Source organism: Pogoniulus pusillus, chromosome 18 (genome assembly GCF_015220805.1).
Source record: "Pogoniulus pusillus isolate bPogPus1 chromosome 18, bPogPus1.pri, whole genome shotgun sequence".
NCBI lineage: Eukaryota > Metazoa > Chordata > Aves > Piciformes > Lybiidae > Pogoniulus > Pogoniulus pusillus.
In genome coordinates, this window is record NC_087281.1 from 13,541,212 (window position 1) to 13,558,145 (window position 16,934).

General features: G+C 38.8%; 1 protein-coding gene across 2 annotated transcripts in view; it reads right to left on the reverse strand.

Annotated features, from left to right (window-relative positions):
- Positions 1-1,733: 1,733 nt before the first annotated feature.
- Positions 1,734-16,934, reverse strand: part of THBS2 (thrombospondin 2) — a 35,538-nt gene continuing 20,337 nt past the window's right edge. For both annotated transcript variants that reach the window (XM_064158458.1, XM_064158457.1), the window contains exons 15-22: positions 15,446-15,605; positions 13,993-14,111; positions 13,167-13,401; positions 10,717-10,944; positions 9,691-9,962; positions 9,045-9,142; positions 6,378-6,517; positions 1,734-5,083 (exon numbers count right to left, since the gene is read on the reverse strand). In XM_064158458.1, the coding sequence (XP_064014528.1) occupies positions 5,076-5,083; positions 6,378-6,517; positions 9,045-9,142; positions 9,691-9,962; positions 10,717-10,944; positions 13,167-13,401; positions 13,993-14,111; positions 15,446-15,605 (1,260 nt within the window). In that variant the 3' untranslated portion in view covers positions 1,734-5,075. The remainder of the gene's footprint in view (positions 5,084-6,377; positions 6,518-9,044; positions 9,143-9,690; positions 9,963-10,716; positions 10,945-13,166; positions 13,402-13,992; positions 14,112-15,445; positions 15,606-16,934) is intronic.

A 16,934-nucleotide genomic window follows, 5' to 3' on the forward strand; every position in this document is an offset into this window, starting at 1 on the left:
GAGGGACTTTTCAGGATATCAGGGAGTGACAGGACTAGGGGGAATGGAGCAAAGCTGGAGGTGGGGAGATTCAGAGTGGAGGTGAGGAGGAAGTTGTTGAGCATGAGAGTGGTGAGAGCCTGGACTGGGTTGCCTGGGCAGGTGGTTGAGGCCCCATCCCTGGAGGTGTTTAAGGCCAGACTGGATGAGGCTCTAGCCAGCCTGCTCTAGGGTAGGGTGTCCCTGGGCATGGCAGGGGGTTGGAACTAGATGATCTCAAATGTGGTTTTATGACTAAATATGTGCAATTCACTCCTTCCCAAGGTCTGTGAAAAAGAAAGCCTGTCAATGAAATGAAACAGAAACATACCTAAAACTGGTAAAATTACTTTTTTACTGTGTGTCAGCCTCTGTTCCAGACAGCCTCCAGAACTCTCTATAGGTTGACAAGTGGGATTAAAGAAAGCCTGAGACATTTATATGAATAATGAGAATATTTGTAGTGACATTAGTGCAAAATAAGTCATGCAGGGATGAAGGCAGAAACCACCCATTAACTACTCAGAGCTATGAATGATGTTTGTCTTCTAGGCATATTAATAGATAACTTTTATTCATAAATATTTTACACCTTCCTCTGGTGCATTTGATGTTGGCAGCTTTCCAGAAGCAGTGTAATCGATTAGAAATATTTTAGGTTCAATCAGTCCTAGGCTTCATTTGTTTCTATGTACCTCTGTTTTCTACAAGGGTGGTCTCCTCCACACTGGGACCAACATTGTGCCAAGTTATCACAGTTATTTATTGTTCCAATGGCTTTAAGAGAGATGTTCCCATGTGAGCATTTGAGCTCTTCCTCTACAGACATTCACAGCACAAGCCAAACCCTGAATCTCATCCAGATGTCACTCAAGTCCACAATAAAATTCCCACTGAGCTGACCAAGATGAGGATTTGACCTACTGACTGTGATAGTCTGCTCAGCTTCTGCCACCATCGTGTAGATAGCAAGATGTAGACAGACATTAGCATTTCATGGAATCATAGAATCAACCAGGTTGGAAGAGATCTCCAAGATCATCCAGTCCAACCTAGCACCCAGCCCTATCCAGCCAACTAGACCATGGCACTAAGTGCCTCATCCAGTCTTTTCTTGAACACCTCCAGGGATGGCATGTCCCATGTCCCTCCTTTAGAGGTCATTCAAATTCAAAACATTGTATGATTCTATGTTCAAAATTACTGGTATGATCCTTGTGAGAATTTCTTCCCTTCCTTTCTGGGAGAAAACATGGTAAATGCCTTATAGTGAGGAAATCCTTTAATGTTTTGAGTTCACTTTAATAATTCCAGAATTCATCTCAAAATCTGTTTTAAGATTAGTCAAGAGCTTGCACCAAAGTTTAATCTTGGGGCAGCTCAAGATTTCTTGTGTTTTGGCTGGTCTAGAAACAGTAAGATACATAAAACTTATCAAAAGGATTTGAAAGTGGAGGAAGTTAACCACTGAGTTTTAGTAGATGAAGCCTGATGCTCAAGGAACTTAAAAAGAATCTGCCTAGTATCATGCAGGAGTCAGTGGCAGAATGAGCTCCTGCTTCCCTTTGTGAGAAAGGCAGCCCCTCTACAGAGATTTCAGGCTTTCTTCCTCCCTACTGCCATATCAAAAGTGCAAAGGCTGCAAAAATTGTATATAAAAGATGTATTTTTCCCAAACTACTCAAAGATTTCTGATTACCTTCAAAAGCCAATAGTTAGAACAATGGGCAGAAGTCAGAGCATGTAACTGCTTTACGTGAATCTGCTCATTCACAGCACAGCATTTGAGGGTTTAGCCTTTCCCTCTGTTTTTCTTACAGACCTCATATTCATACAGAAGTGCTGCTGTTACAGTTTCCCATGTATCCATTTGTTTTATTTCCCTGGGTCTGTTTCTTGGAGGTTTGTTTAGTTGCCATGAAGGGATTTACATTTTTCTTTCAACTCATCATTAAGTGTTCATGCTCTAAACTCTCTTGCAGATCCATATGAGATTTAAATGGAACTCTTGAGAATGGGGATAACAAGATCTTGATCACTTTATTCTCTGAATAATGTCAGTCATTGATGCCCTTGCAGCATAAATGGAAGAAATGCACCTCTCTAGCAAATACAAACATTCAGTCTTGTAAGGGACTCATCAAAAGATTGTGCTGAAGACCATATGACTTTCTTGTGTAATGTCCTGAATATCCACACTGGAACCAAAAGGCAAGGAAACCTAATAACTGGGATGTTGGTACAGCCAAGAAAAGTGAAGAGTTGGAATATTTATAAGGTCAAGAAAAGTTAATAGCTGAGATATTTATAAGAGGATATGACCTGAGTGAACAATTCAGAATCAGTATTTTGACAAGCTGAGCATTATTACTTTTCCTGATCCAAATTCCCCTTCCAGACAGCAGTTCACACTGATGGCAGAGATCTCTCATGCTAGTTGTTTTTTCTTGTATTTGGTTATTGACAATTCACTGGCTCCTGCAATTCTCCATCAGGAAGACAGTCCTCACTCACACCAACAGAACCCAGATGGGACTCACAGCAAGAAGCAGATACTTCTTCAAACATATTAGCCAAGACACAATACAAAGAACATGAGATAAAGGATGTGTGCACCAGTTCATCTCACACAAAAGCATTACTCAGTGACACAATGCCATAAATAAAACTTGGGAGAGTTCACCAGGTAAAGACTTCATGGCAAATGATACCTTTCACAGAGATTAGGAAACTTGCTATCTAGAACCTTGGAGAACAGCTTTTCATGTTTGCTTGAAGTGAACTGGTTCGTAGCAACATTTAAGAGGCTTTTAATTGAGGGCTTCGGGGAATGAAGTATATTTTCAAAAGAAACATTTTAAGTATAAAAAAGGTAAAGAGTTTTTTTTTTAATATAAAACCTTTTTACAGTTTATTTCCTATCAGTAATTTCTTAAAATATATATTTTTTATATATATATATATATAAATGAGGATCTAACTAAATGAGTAAGGACGTTAGATGATAACTTTTCGTCCACGTAAAAATAAATAGTTATTTACAATCTTTGGCAAAACAAAATGAAGTTCCATTGGTCTCACTTCTCTCACACACACTTGCAAGGAAAAAAAAAATGAAAGAAAGAAAATAAAAAACATCATAAATAATTTACATAGAATAGGAAAATTATGATACAGTTCAAATATTAACATCTTCACCCCCATACTGATGTCTCTCTCTGGCAAAACAAAAAACCCTACACAGCCATTACAAGCATTACATTTAATGAAGTTGCCCTCCCTTTAGCTTGAGACTTGGGGATATAATTTGAAACACCAAGAGGAAGAAATGGAAGCATTTAAAAACCTCATAAAGAGGACTCAACAAAACAAATGACAAATGAAATCAGCAACAAAACAAAATCGAGAAGAAGAAAGATTTGCTAATATGAACATTGTAAAATGTGCAATAAAGCCAGCAACTGTGGATTCCTTTCTAATGAATACAACGATAAAATCTATTTGAAGGGAGAAAAAAATTGATTCAACATTTTGCTTACTGTGCCCTTTAAGAATGCAGAGGTACTGTATTATTCCATTAGTTAACCCATCTGTGAATAAAATTACACCAGCATGTGTTCTGTTTGTGGACAAAGCTCATACAACTTAAAGAAGAGAAATTTAAACATGTTTATACTATTGTATATCTGAGTAAATGTATCTGTTTAGAATAAACACTGGTATCCCTCCAGCATTACTTAAGGAGTTCTATATACAGCAGACATAGGTAACAACATAAAATATTAAAATTAGGGTAACTGGACATATATTAAGGTTCCATTTATAAATTAATTATTATTATTCTTATTCATTTAACTTTAAAGCATACATGAATATAATCCATGAATCTATACTTAAGTGTCTACCATGCTTTGACAATATCTACATAGTGTGATATGCTGTAAAAAATAGCTTTAAAATATCGTTATTTGTGAAGGTATTAGTGATGCATTATATGACATGCTTTAAAATAAATTATCAGAGAAGGCAGAGCTCAGAGTGATAACCATAACACGTACTACAAATATTTATAAATGGAACCTTAAATTCGTATGTTACCAAATCAGGTAACAGTGGCGTCGCCACGCTTTCAGAAACCCACATCTCAGGATTCAAGATGTCAAAGTGCTTTTTGCAGCAGAGGTGGGAAAGTGATTCAGGTTCATCTTTGCTCCACTTGACCGTGGTATATTCTTTATTGCAAAGAAATGCAAAATATGATGGAAATGGAACAACTCAGTTCTTTGAAAGTCAGCCAATAGTGACAGATGAATCATCTTCCCTTTCACACGGGACTCTATAGTTCAGTTCTGCCTGGCCTGAATTAAGCCTCTATTAGACAATACTTTAGGCAGCAAACTCAATATTTCTACCAACTCTAATTTTAATGGCTGTTGTTATTAAGACCATTCTCACCAGCTACAGAAGATACTTTTGGATAAAAAAATGTTCATAATTTACTTTATTATCCAAGGGTATTTTTATCATTACTATGGAGACTGTTGGTGTGGCTCTTCATTACTTTGCTAAAATTAGACCCAGAGGCTTTGAGTTACTGAAGACCAGCCCTGATTAGATCAAGGAAGTGTCAACCATACACCTAAATTTATTCAAACACATTTTTCCTCACTTAAAGACAATGACAGATAACCATCACTCCCCTCATTTTCCCCATATATATATAAATACATCAAGTAATTACATTTTTATATGTAAACGTCATTCCCTAAAAAAGGCAAACAAACACATTTTGCTAAGTTCTCATGTATCAATCTGCTTTTGCTTCAGTGGTGGGTTGGATGCTCAAGTTTAGGTTTCATTAGTCCTGGCTGTAAGAAGGCACTTTGGTAGAGGGATGGCTGAGGTACTCCCGGCATCAGGGAGGTACCTGGTGAGTGGAGCATGAGGACAGAGGACAGGAGGTACACAAAAATAGAAACTGGGAGTACCAGGATGTACTGAGGTGTCTAAGTTGCATAGCATTTACAGTACTTTGCTGGTAATGCAGCAACCGTGGCTCAAGCATCTGAAAGAAATAGAAACAAAAAAAATCTCATTTGTGGTTGCTCATTTTGGTCAAGAAGTCAACCACACAAATAACAGAGCTCCATGATGATACAGTACAGAGATGTAGCACAGTTCCTGCAAATGTAGAACCACAGAATGCACTGAGTTAAAAGAGACTTTCAAAAGTCATCTAGTCCAACTCCCCTGCAGTAAGCAGGCACATCCCCAACTGCATCAGGTTGCTCAGAGCCCAAACAAATCTGACCTTGAATGTCTCCAGAGATAGGAGCTCCACCACCTCTCTAGGCAATCTGCTCCAGTGCTCCACCACATTCACAGTAAAGAACTTCTTCCCAGTGTCCAGTTTAAATCTACTTTCCTCTAATTTAAAACCACTGCCCCTTGTCCTGTTGCTACAGGTCTTTGTAAACAGATCCCCTCTTTGCCCTTCAGGTATTGCAAGGCTGCTATAAGGCCTACCCCTACCCAGAGCCTCCTCTTCTCCAGGCTGAATAGCCCCAGCTCTCTCAGTCTATTTTTATGGGAGAGGTGCTCCAATTCTCTGATCATTTTCATGGCTCTCCCTTGGACCCTGTCCAGCAGATCCCTGTCCTTTTTATTTTGAGAGGCCCACAGCTAGACACAGCACTTGGTGAGGACTCAGAGAAGCGTGGCCAAGCTAGCTCTCTTGATCTGCAGGCCACGCTTCCTTTGATGCAGCCCAGGATTAGCCTTCTGAGCTGCAAGTACGCGTTGCTGGCTCATGTCTGGCCAACATATCATCATCTCCCCAGCCTACATAAAAATAGTTATCTGCCTGTACAGAGACACTCATGTGTATCTGCACCTATCTATCTAAATGTATTAAAAAAATACAAAAGAAAGCATTTCCTGTATTTCAAAATATTTAGGTCAAGGCATTATAGACAGATATGCTTGCTAAAAATATCTCCTCTCTCCCTCATGCCTCTTTCCAGAGAGGCAACCCAGAAGCAGCATTCTGCCCACAGGACACAAACAGCCTACAAAGGAAACGGATATACAGAGAATTCTAAGCATGTATCTCACCCATAGATTTCAATCTCATTTTTCCCAGGTGGGTAGCATTAACCATATGGGGTTTGTTACTCAAATTGAGATTACTACAGGCGCAAAGGGCATTCGTGGTATTTCAGCAAACCAAGGTTTACTCCACACTATGACATTACAGATTGCTTTCAGTAACTGGAGGATACTTTTCATTTCCATATTTCATGCTCACACCACAGGTTATCAAAGGCTTCTGCGTTTTCCAGACATCTTTTATAACTAACCTCTGCATTCATATTTGAGGTCAGAGAAATAGACCATCTCTTGAGAGAAGACAAAAAGACCTAACCGTCCACCAGCGAAGGTTGTATCATAGATTGGTCCAGAATCCACCATGACTTGCTTTCCCTCATACACTAAAACTCTGAAAAAAACAATTTAAGTTAGATAAAGAGGATAATATATTGTCCATACTAGGCATTGGTTAACAGTTCCCAAGAAATTAAACAGAATTAATTTTAACAAGGCACAAGAAAACACAACATCGCTGTAAGAACCATCTCTCATCTCTATCTCAGGCCCACCTGGCTGTCAGCCATCATGCACTAATCAGAAGCAGTGGAACTGCTCCATAAGCAATTTTATGCACACCATCTGCAAAAGATTTCCCAATTCTTTATTTAGAACAGTCATGTCTCCTGGAATGAACTATGTCATGTACTATCACTCTCTGATAAGATCCTGTCCCTGTGAACTCAGAGGTTAGCACAAGACCTCGCCACATCACTTAGTGTAAGTCATCTTTAGAACTGTGTGAATGCTCATTTCTTTATCTTTAGATAAAGAAACTGCAAGAACCAAACAAAATATTAATTGAAGACATTCTGAATCTTAGTTTCAGACATTTTAAGAGCTTAATGAAAGCTGGAGGGATTCATACACAAATACAGAATCATAGAATAAGTCAAAGTTGGAAGGGACCACAAGGATCATCTAGTTCCAACCCCACTGCCATGAGCAGAGACACCCTACCCTGGATCAGGATGGCCAGAGCCTCATCCAGACTGGCCTTAAACACCTCCAGGGATGGGGCCTCAACCACCTCCCTGGGCAACCCATTCCAGACTAGTAATAAGTTGGAAAAGAAAAACTTGAGGGGGTTGGGTTTTTTTTTGGGTGCTTGTTTTTGTGGTGTTTTGTTTGTTTTTTTGTTGGGTTTGGGTTTTTTTGTTTGTAGGGTTTTTTTTTTGTAGTGCTTCAGGCATCCACCCTGGAGCCAAAAGACCTCTAACATGGCACTTCATTTTTTTCCTCAATCAAGTAAGATGCAGTGCTTTAAACCTGGAGTCTCCACTTCTCATGGGAGACCTTGAGATAGTCATGGCTCCTAGGCTCTCAGTCTCTTAAAATAACTTTGGGCCAAATGAAAAATGAACCTTTACTTTGTTGCTTAGACTGGTCCCTGGGGGAAGGGATTGTGCTCCTGCTTCAACTGGCAATACAGCAGTTACACACAACAGGATAGCTTTACACATGAGTGTAAACTTGCTCCCTGAAAACAGTATTTAATGGATGACAAAAAGAATGACAGGTTGATGTAACCCTATTTAATACAATGCAAAATTTCAAGAACCCAAAACATAAGAGAATAGATTTATAAACTACTCTTGCTGCTCTTGTCATATTAGCACTAACTAGCTAATTCTCTACAAACAAACTGGTGGAGCTGGAGGAGGTATAGCCTGGATGTTACAAGGAAGTTCTTCACTAAGAGAGTGATTTGCCAGTGGAATGGGCTACAGAGGGAACTGGTGGAGTCGCCGTCCCTGGAGGTGTTCAAGAGAAGACTGGCTGAGGCACTTAGTGCCATGGTCTAGTTGACTGAATATGGCTGAGTGCTAGTTTGGACTGGATGATCTTGGAGGTCTCTCTGAATCTGGTTGATTCTATGACTATAGTAATGAAATAAATAGGTAAACCAGATTATTTTCTACAAAAACACCCTACAGGATGAAGAAATGTAATGTCCTGTATCATAAAATTTGTCATGCTAGTTTAATCTAAAGGGATACCAGTGGAAACATACTTTGTCTGATGCTAAGTAGGTCCTGCAAAGGAAGATACAGATAACAGCAATGTAAAGGAAAAACAAGTTTTGCACTGCAACACCTTGATTCACAAAGAAAACTCTTCTCTTTCCAAGAAATAGGTAACTTGGTAACTTAATCTATCCAAATCTGTCTATTCTTCGTCTTTCACAGCCAAACAAAACCCCCCTGCTCATAAACACAAATAAGACCTTAAGAGGTAAACTCAGACTCTGCCCCATGAAAAACATCCGTTACAGTTAGGGTAAAATTAACATTAGTGGAAGATAAAATTGACATGCACAGTTCATGCTCATTCTGTGGAACACCAGATAAACATCTGGGCTCTAAGGAAACTCATATGCCATAGCTCTTTGTATGCATTACAGATGTGCTCATGGATATTCCTATAGTATCTTGTACAGGCCACTGTGAGAGACAGGATGCTGAAGCAGACAGGCTGTTGGTCTACTTCCCTGTGGCAATCCTGATGTTTCTAATTAATTTCATTCACTTGGATCCCAGAGGCTGGGAAGGCATCTCATATTCTAATCTCGGTTTGAATTTTGCTTCAGCATTTTTGGTCACTTTACAGAAGAGATATTGAAAAAAAAAGCTTCATTTTTTTTTCCCTTTAGTTAAAGAATATTTAGCTGAAGTAAATATTGAACCATCCAGAATAAATTAAATACTTCTGAAAAGGAAAATAACTTATGCTATAAGATAACAAACTGTCACCAAACATATTGGAACACAACATCATGCAAGTATCATTATCAGAACTAACAAACACAGCTCTTACATAAACAAAGACAAGAGTTTGCAACTAAAAAAAATATATAGAAGTGCAGAAACATTTCTTACTTTATTAATCCTGTTTTTGGCCTATGAATCAAATGCCACCTGTAAGCAGTATAATCTTTCCAGCCAATGTTCTTGGGATCGTGCCACAACGTACGCACCTACAGTAGGAATACAAATGCCTTATTAGAAACAGACTACACCCCAGAAACTGTAAATGCAGCCAAAGCTTATTTGCTGCAGAGCATGAAACTGAAAAATAGGATTTAACACTTGATGGTATGACCAGAAGACCGCTTTTATAGAGGGAGAGTAATTTCTGTCTTAAATTATTCATCAGTTACTCATCTGCAGTTTCACCGATGGAGTCATTGAAGACCCTTAGAGCATCAAACCTGACTTTTCTTTAAGAAGTCCTGTCCCTGCTTGCACAAATACAAACCCATGGCTGACTAGCCAATGCTAGTTTTCCAGCACATCTTCCCTTTTATGCATGGAATTTTTACACTGATAACTTTTGAACATGCAGCATTTTCTTTGAATCACAATGCAAATGTGATTATTGACACTATTCCCATATTACTATATGGGAACTGAAGAAAAGCTGATAGGTGTCTGCAAAAATTGAGCTGTAAAAGGAAATAATTTTTGGGCCCCCTCTTTAAAATATTAGTCACGAATTGCTGGCTTGAAACTTTAAATTTCTCACCTGTCCAGGGGTGTTTCCTGTGTGCCAGAGAGCATTTCTCAAGTGTTCACCAGTACCAGTTGTTGAATTCACTACTTTGAGTGACACACCAGAATAACCATATGCCCTAGTAGGTTTGTCCTCCCAGTAGGTCTGAGTGACCTGCTTCCACATCAGAACATAAAATCGACTACTGGACTGGTAGCCAAATACAAAGCCAGCATAATCATCATCACGGTCTGTGTTAACATAGAATGTCCCACTGAAGTCAACAGAGGTGAACTCATCGTAACCTGGGAGAGGATTAAACAGACAAACAATAGAGTTCATAGAATCATAGAATCAACCAGGTTGGAAGAGACCTCCAAGATCATTCAGTCCAACCTAGCACCCAGCCCTGGCCGATCAACTAGACCATGGCACTAAATGCCTCAGCCAGGCTTTTCTTCAACACCTCCAGGGACTGCACCACCTCCCTGGACAACCCATTCCAATGCCAATCACTCTCTTTGGGAAGAACTTCTTCCTAACATCCAGCCTAGACCTCCCCTGGAACAACTTGAGACTGTGTCCCCTTGCTGGTTGCTGGGAGAAGTGACTGACCCCCACCTGGCTACAGCCTCCCTTCAGGTAGCTGTAAACAGCAATGAGGTCACACCACACTCAGGAGTCTCAGCTCTGTCCTGAGTTTCGTCGGTAGTTGTTAACTATCTTTTTCCCTTTCCTTATCTATAGGAGCTGAGGTAATTACACTAGCCCAACTTCTAGAGAGAAATATGCTGTTTATAAGGGGCATTGAAAACAGCTGACACTATACTTCACATGGGTATTTCATGTGTGTTACAGTCAGTATAGTCAGTGATGAGAAAATGACCAACAAAGGCAAACAGTGTTGAGTTGTTTTCAGTTGGGGCATACACACTGTCCCCATATGTCAGACAAAAGCTTCCAAGACCAAGTAAGTGTGGTCATCTATTTTTTTTCCTCTGCTCATCACTACATCACTAGTTACTTTTCCAAAGAGAGTGGCTGACATCTGATACTCACCTACAGCTATTCCAGGATCAGAGTTGGCAGTCTGTACCAATTCCTTGCCTTGGTGGCGAATAACCCAGTTGGGATCAATCTGAGCTGTTCCCTTGGGGTCCAGGGGGACCATCTGGAACTTTCTGAAATCAGTTTCACTGATGGCATTGTTTTCAGGGCATACATCATAAATATCTGGGACATTGTCATTGTCAAAGTCATCTTTGCAAATATCACCTCTGCCATCACCTATGAACAAGAAGAATAAGCAAACACAATTGTTAGCAACTCATCCAAACTTCCTAACAGCTCTCCGACCGATGGAAGAAATTTATGCTACATTTGAGTACACTATTCTCCTGTTTCTCAGTGAATGCTCCAAATGATTACAAAGAAAGCTCCATTCTCTGAAAGTCCATTTGAAAAGTTGCTGGTGATAACTAGAAGTAATCAGCTCAGACTAGGGCCAAAGTTGTGTTGATGAAACTGTCCTGTCAGTGGTTTATGGCACCAATCAATCTGGCCCCATCCTATACACTGCTTTAGAATAGAGGTGGGAAAAGTTGAAAAGATTGCTACGCTGATGGAATTCATTAATGCTTCATGCTTTCATTAATCCATTATACTTTCAGTTCAGTTTGTCTCAGCTGTGGCAACAGCACCACATTTTGATGTGTGCAGTGTAAGTGAAACAAAACGATTGTGAAAACCCTTAATCTTTCCACACATTCTTAAATCCTTATATACTATTGAAGATATTAAACTTTTTTTTCAGATTCTTATCTCTGCTTCCAGATTCCTTCAGCAATAATGCATCTAAAGTTGCTTCAGGTTTCAGAATCATCATCTACAGCAAAAGAAAGTGAGGACAGTATCACAGTAAAGTATGCATTCGTGTTTTCTTGTTATAAAAATTGGAGCACTTCAGAAAAAAATGTTAATATAAAGTAATGAAACACTGTATACAATAGACCTAGCCTTTGAAGAATGGAAATATTAAGTTTTGTCATATGAATTGGAAGACATTTTTAGAAAACTTCAAAATACATCCATATACTACCTGAAGGGAGGTTGTATATTCTAGCTTTACTTTAGTGCCCAATGTAATGCTCAGTGATAAAAGTCAGAGACAGTTTCAAATTCATCTCTACACTTGCCTAGCAAAGTTTCTCTACTTTATTTTCAAGTGTATGTATTATTGTGTGCCACTGAAGAGCAGTGGCATTGGGAATGAGATTTTTTTTAATGTCTCCAGTCACCACCTGTTATGCAAGACAAGTCACACCTCCTACTTTCAACCAATACTATGGATAAATCAAGAAAGACAGTAGTGAAAGTGCTGAGTGAAGCACAACTGCAGCTGAACTATATCACAGAATCATAGAATCAACCAGGTTCAAAGAGACCTCCAAGGTCATCCAGTCCAACCTAGCACCCAGCTCTAGACAATCAACTAGCCTATGGCACTAAGAGCCTCAGCCAGTCTTCTCTTGAACACCTCCAGGGATGAGGACTCCACCATGTCCCTGGGCAGCCCATTCCAATGCCAGTCACTCTCTTAGTGAAGAACTTCCTCCTAACACCCAGCCTATATTTCCCCTGGCACAACTTGAGACTGTGTCCCCTTGTTCTATTGCTGATTGCCTGGCAGAAGAGACCAACCCCTAGCTGGCTACAGAATAGAAATTGATTACCTGCATTTATCGTAAGGGCTATTACTAGCAGACATAGGATGACTTTCAAAAGATCATAGTGTTTTCTCAAAAACATTTATGATTTTGAAGCTATTACTATATCATTACTGAAATGCTGCCAAGCATAGAGGGCTGTTTGAGAGTAATGAGCAAAATGTTACTACTGAACTGAAGAAAGGAACAATTACACATCCATTTTTTTAACTGTGACCCATAAATCATCAAGACACACTTAGAGTTATCTATAAATCAAATTTGAGAAAAGCTGCCCAGAAATCTTCTTTTATAAAACTATTTGAACATGAATTTTAGATTTAAACAGTTTGGACTCAGATTTGAAAGGTCTGTTTTACAAAACAAAACAGAGTAGAAAGCCATATTTTTTCCATTTCAGTTTTCAGAAGGTAACTTGTTTTGAAAGCAGAGCAGCTCATTTTTCACTTTCAAAGACGTCTGCAATTCAAGGTATTCAAAATGTTTCCCCAGATTTCTAATATTTCTATTCAAAGCTAAAATCAGAAGTACATAAAAAATATTTTTTTCCCTTTTTATGATTTTTAAAGGTGTTTTTCTATCATTGAGTAGGTGAATGTTTGAATTCCTGTTGAAGAGGTTTCCCAATGTTCTATTCTGGACCAAACTGGCCAGTTCAATTCGTCTCAAACATCAAAAGTAGCTCAGCCTGATCTGAAGTCTTTCTCTTCATCAGAAAATAATACTCCAAGATCAGCATTGGATACCACAAACTGACTGCAATTCATATGACATTGTTCTTACCATCAGAATCCTCCTGTTCAGGATTGTATCTGAGGCGACAGTTGTCTCTGTCATCTGGGACACCGTCATTGTCATCATCAGGATCACAGGCATCTCCTTTGCCATCTTTATCATGGTCAGCCTGGTTAGCATTGGGGATGTAAGGGCAGTTATCTTGGTTGTTCTGGTGACCATCTTCATCGATGTCCTCATTGTTGTCACACTGGTCACCAACAAGGTCATTATCTGCATCGGTCTAACAAAAGAAATTGAAGAGCAAATGTATTATTGTTACTAAACACAACAGTACAGATGACTGCTAATTTATCCTTTCAACACTTCTCTTCAAGGACTTCTCTGGAGACAAATAGTATCATGGTAACAACCATGTTTTAAATGCAGACACATATCTTCAGAGCTGTACAGCTACTTATTCTGCTATCAGTGCATAAAGTTTGATCCCCGAGACACTTCCAGAGCAGGTCTTTGGCCACCATCTTCATTGCTCCTGTTCTAGAGATCACAGGGAAGTGTCAAATCGGGCACCATATTTTCTGGTTGCTTCTGTCTATTTGATGTTACTTATCTGCACATGGGCAAGAAAGTCAGGCAAACAAAATGCAGTCCTGAGGCTGTACTCTCATGCCATGATGGAAGAAAAACAGCTCAAAGGCTGGAAGCCATATTAAAGGCATCCCTCTACTTCCCTGACAACCGGAAATGTGAAAATGAGCAACAGAGATCCACCTCTTCAGTTCTACAGTAACCAGAGAGTAAATCCCATGTTCTTTCCTCTGCCCTCATTCTGATGTTATTATTTATTAAAGAAACAGTCTCTAACATTTACCTGATCTGGATTATGCATTAATGGACAATTATCACACTGATCACCAACTCCATCACCATCTGTATCAGTCTGGTCTGTGTTGTAGACGTAGGGACAATTATCTCGTTCATTAAAAATGTCTATGAGAAAAAACCAAAATCAACAAAAGATTGAAGAAATCCAAATGATACAGCATCAAGAGTAGACAGCTATAGACGGTAGGAGTCACCAATAAAGAAGCAAGGCTGTTAAGGGATCCATAGGCTTTCTCAATTCTACATAAAATACCGATAAGACAAGGATAAGAAAAAATACATTCCACTTTTTCTTGCTATGATAAAGACATTTGCATCTATTTTCCTAGTGAATTTTGATGGAAAAATTCTTAATGCTTAAGGATTTAGCCCTTTTTTGTAAGATGACAGATACAGGGGTGGGATACTTTCTAAACAATTTGATTTCGATTTTCTTGCCACACTCTAAGTAATGGCATAGAATGCACATCTATACTGGGTGGCATTAGTGAATTAATGGCCATCTGCCTCAGCACTGCTTTTACCACAAAAAGTGCATCATTTATTGCACAGCATGCTGAATTTTCAAGGGAAATTGTTCCTCCTAAGGAAACTTTACTATACAATCAACAATCTCCTTCAAAATTATACTATGTGGAAAAAAAAAGAAGTCAAAATCAAGACATGTTAGCATACCTGTCCAAAAATAATACAAGAACCCTTTCCTACATTACTGGGTCCTTGGATATTTGCATAATCTTTCAGCCAATAATATACAGTTATATTTTTCCTCAAATGCAGATATACCACAGGTAATACTAACAACTTGATGATCAAAAGGAGAAGAGGACTACAGAACGTTTAAAAGTTCAAGTCAGAGAAGTATCCAAAAGTTAGTAACATTACTGAAGGAAATCCAAACCCAATTTTTTTTCAGCTTCTTGATTCTCATTGCTGCAGGGATATGATTTTTGAAAGATATTTAAGTGTTTTACCTCTCTTTAGTTCTGATGAAATCTGGGTTATATAGGCATATACTGACAGATTAAATAAACACCTTCAGTAGTATACTGAGACACACAAAAAGATACATATTTGGAATACTATGGGCTTTGCACTATGATCATAGCTATTGTCTCAACTGCACAGATGATTTGCTGTTCTTTTCACTACCTTGAAAGTATAAAATCAATGGAATTGTTATATTAGACCCTGATTACTTTGGAATACAGATGGACAAACTGGGTTTTTTCAAGATTACACTGATGAAAGACTTCATGTGCTTTATTCTTCAGTAATACCCATTGTAGTCATTTAGGCACTTTATGGACAACTGTACTATAGAGGATAAATAAGACTGCATTTTTTAGCTGCTAGATCAACTTTTCTTCCATGTGCATATGAAAGCAGGTACTGGGCATAGAGCAAGCTGTAGCTGTGGAACAGAACTGAGAGCATACCATCTCCATCAATATCCACAGCACATGAGTCACCCTCCCCGTTATTATCTGTGTCAATCTGAGCTGGGTTGTGCACGTAAGGGCAATTATCACAGCGGTCACCGACTTCATCCTTGTCATAATCAAACTGTCGAGGGTTGAACAGAAGTGGGCAATTGTCCTAATAAGAAGAAACAACATTTCAGGATATAAATTGCAACTCATGAAAGCTTAATAAGAAGTGGTAACTCTTCCTGTTCATCTTGGACAGAGGCCAAACCCCAAAATATGAATCTGTCATTTTTTTCAAGGGACAAGATGATGCCATGACACACTGAAAATCTTGACAGTAAAAGGACGCATCTGGACAGATTGGCTCACTGTTGTTTTGGTTTTGCACAAGCCATGTAAAATGTGTTCCATATCTCACTAGGATAGCTACAGGCATTTTGTATCGTATCTGTAGAATCATAGAATCAATCAGGTTGGAAGAGACCTCCAAGATTATCCAGTCCAACCTAGCACCCAGCCCTAGCCAATCAACTAGACCACAGCACTAAGTGCCTCAGCCAGGCTTTTCTTCAACACCTCCAGGGATGGCAACTCCACCACCTTCCTGGGAAGCCCATTCCAATGGCAAATCACTCTCTCTGTGAAAAACTTCCTCCTAACATCCAGCCTATACCTCCCCTGGCACAACTTGAGTCCGTACTCAGACACTTCAACAGACATGCATCACTAGTCCATGTGTGTGCTTAAAAAAAATTAGACTATGTCACAAAATCAGGCCAACCTCAGATGCATACTATGTTTTGGGGAAAAAAAGTGTTATTTTGACTTTTTGGAAACAAACTAGTATCTAAATTCTCACTATTTAAACTACATTATTTATACTTTTCAGTTTAAACAAAGACTGACTTTTAAGTGGGTTGTGCTCTATTGCATATGATTAAAAAAGTTTCAAAAAGCAAAGTTAAAATCAAATCCTCTTACTGACCCAAAATACTTCTTTAGATGAGACCATTCTTTTTAGTGGAATTCTGAAAATTTCAGTTTACTCTCTAATTTGAAAGTCTGTCAGAACAAGAATTCTCATTTCACTCATCCCCAAATGAAAGATAAGAGTTCTGCAGAGGCACAAAAAAGCATTCAGTGTGCAAAGCAATGAAGATTAAAACCAAACTGAAGCAGTAGCAGTAAGGCTACATCAGCATCACTGAATCTGAAAGGAGATCATGGAGGTGGGGGAAAAAAAACAACCAAACAACAAACTTTAAGCTACTTTTCCCTCACTAAAGCAAAGCCCAATTACTAGGAAATATTTTTTTTAGCACAACAGTTTACATTCCACAGAAGTACAGTTTATATACACAGGCACAAGATATAAAAGCAATCCAAAATTTTATACTGCTCATAAAACAATTTCTGACTACTATTTTTCAAATGCATCAAGTAAGTTGTATTGTTTTATTAAACCACTCTTTGTTTTTTAACTACTCCAAAGAGCCTC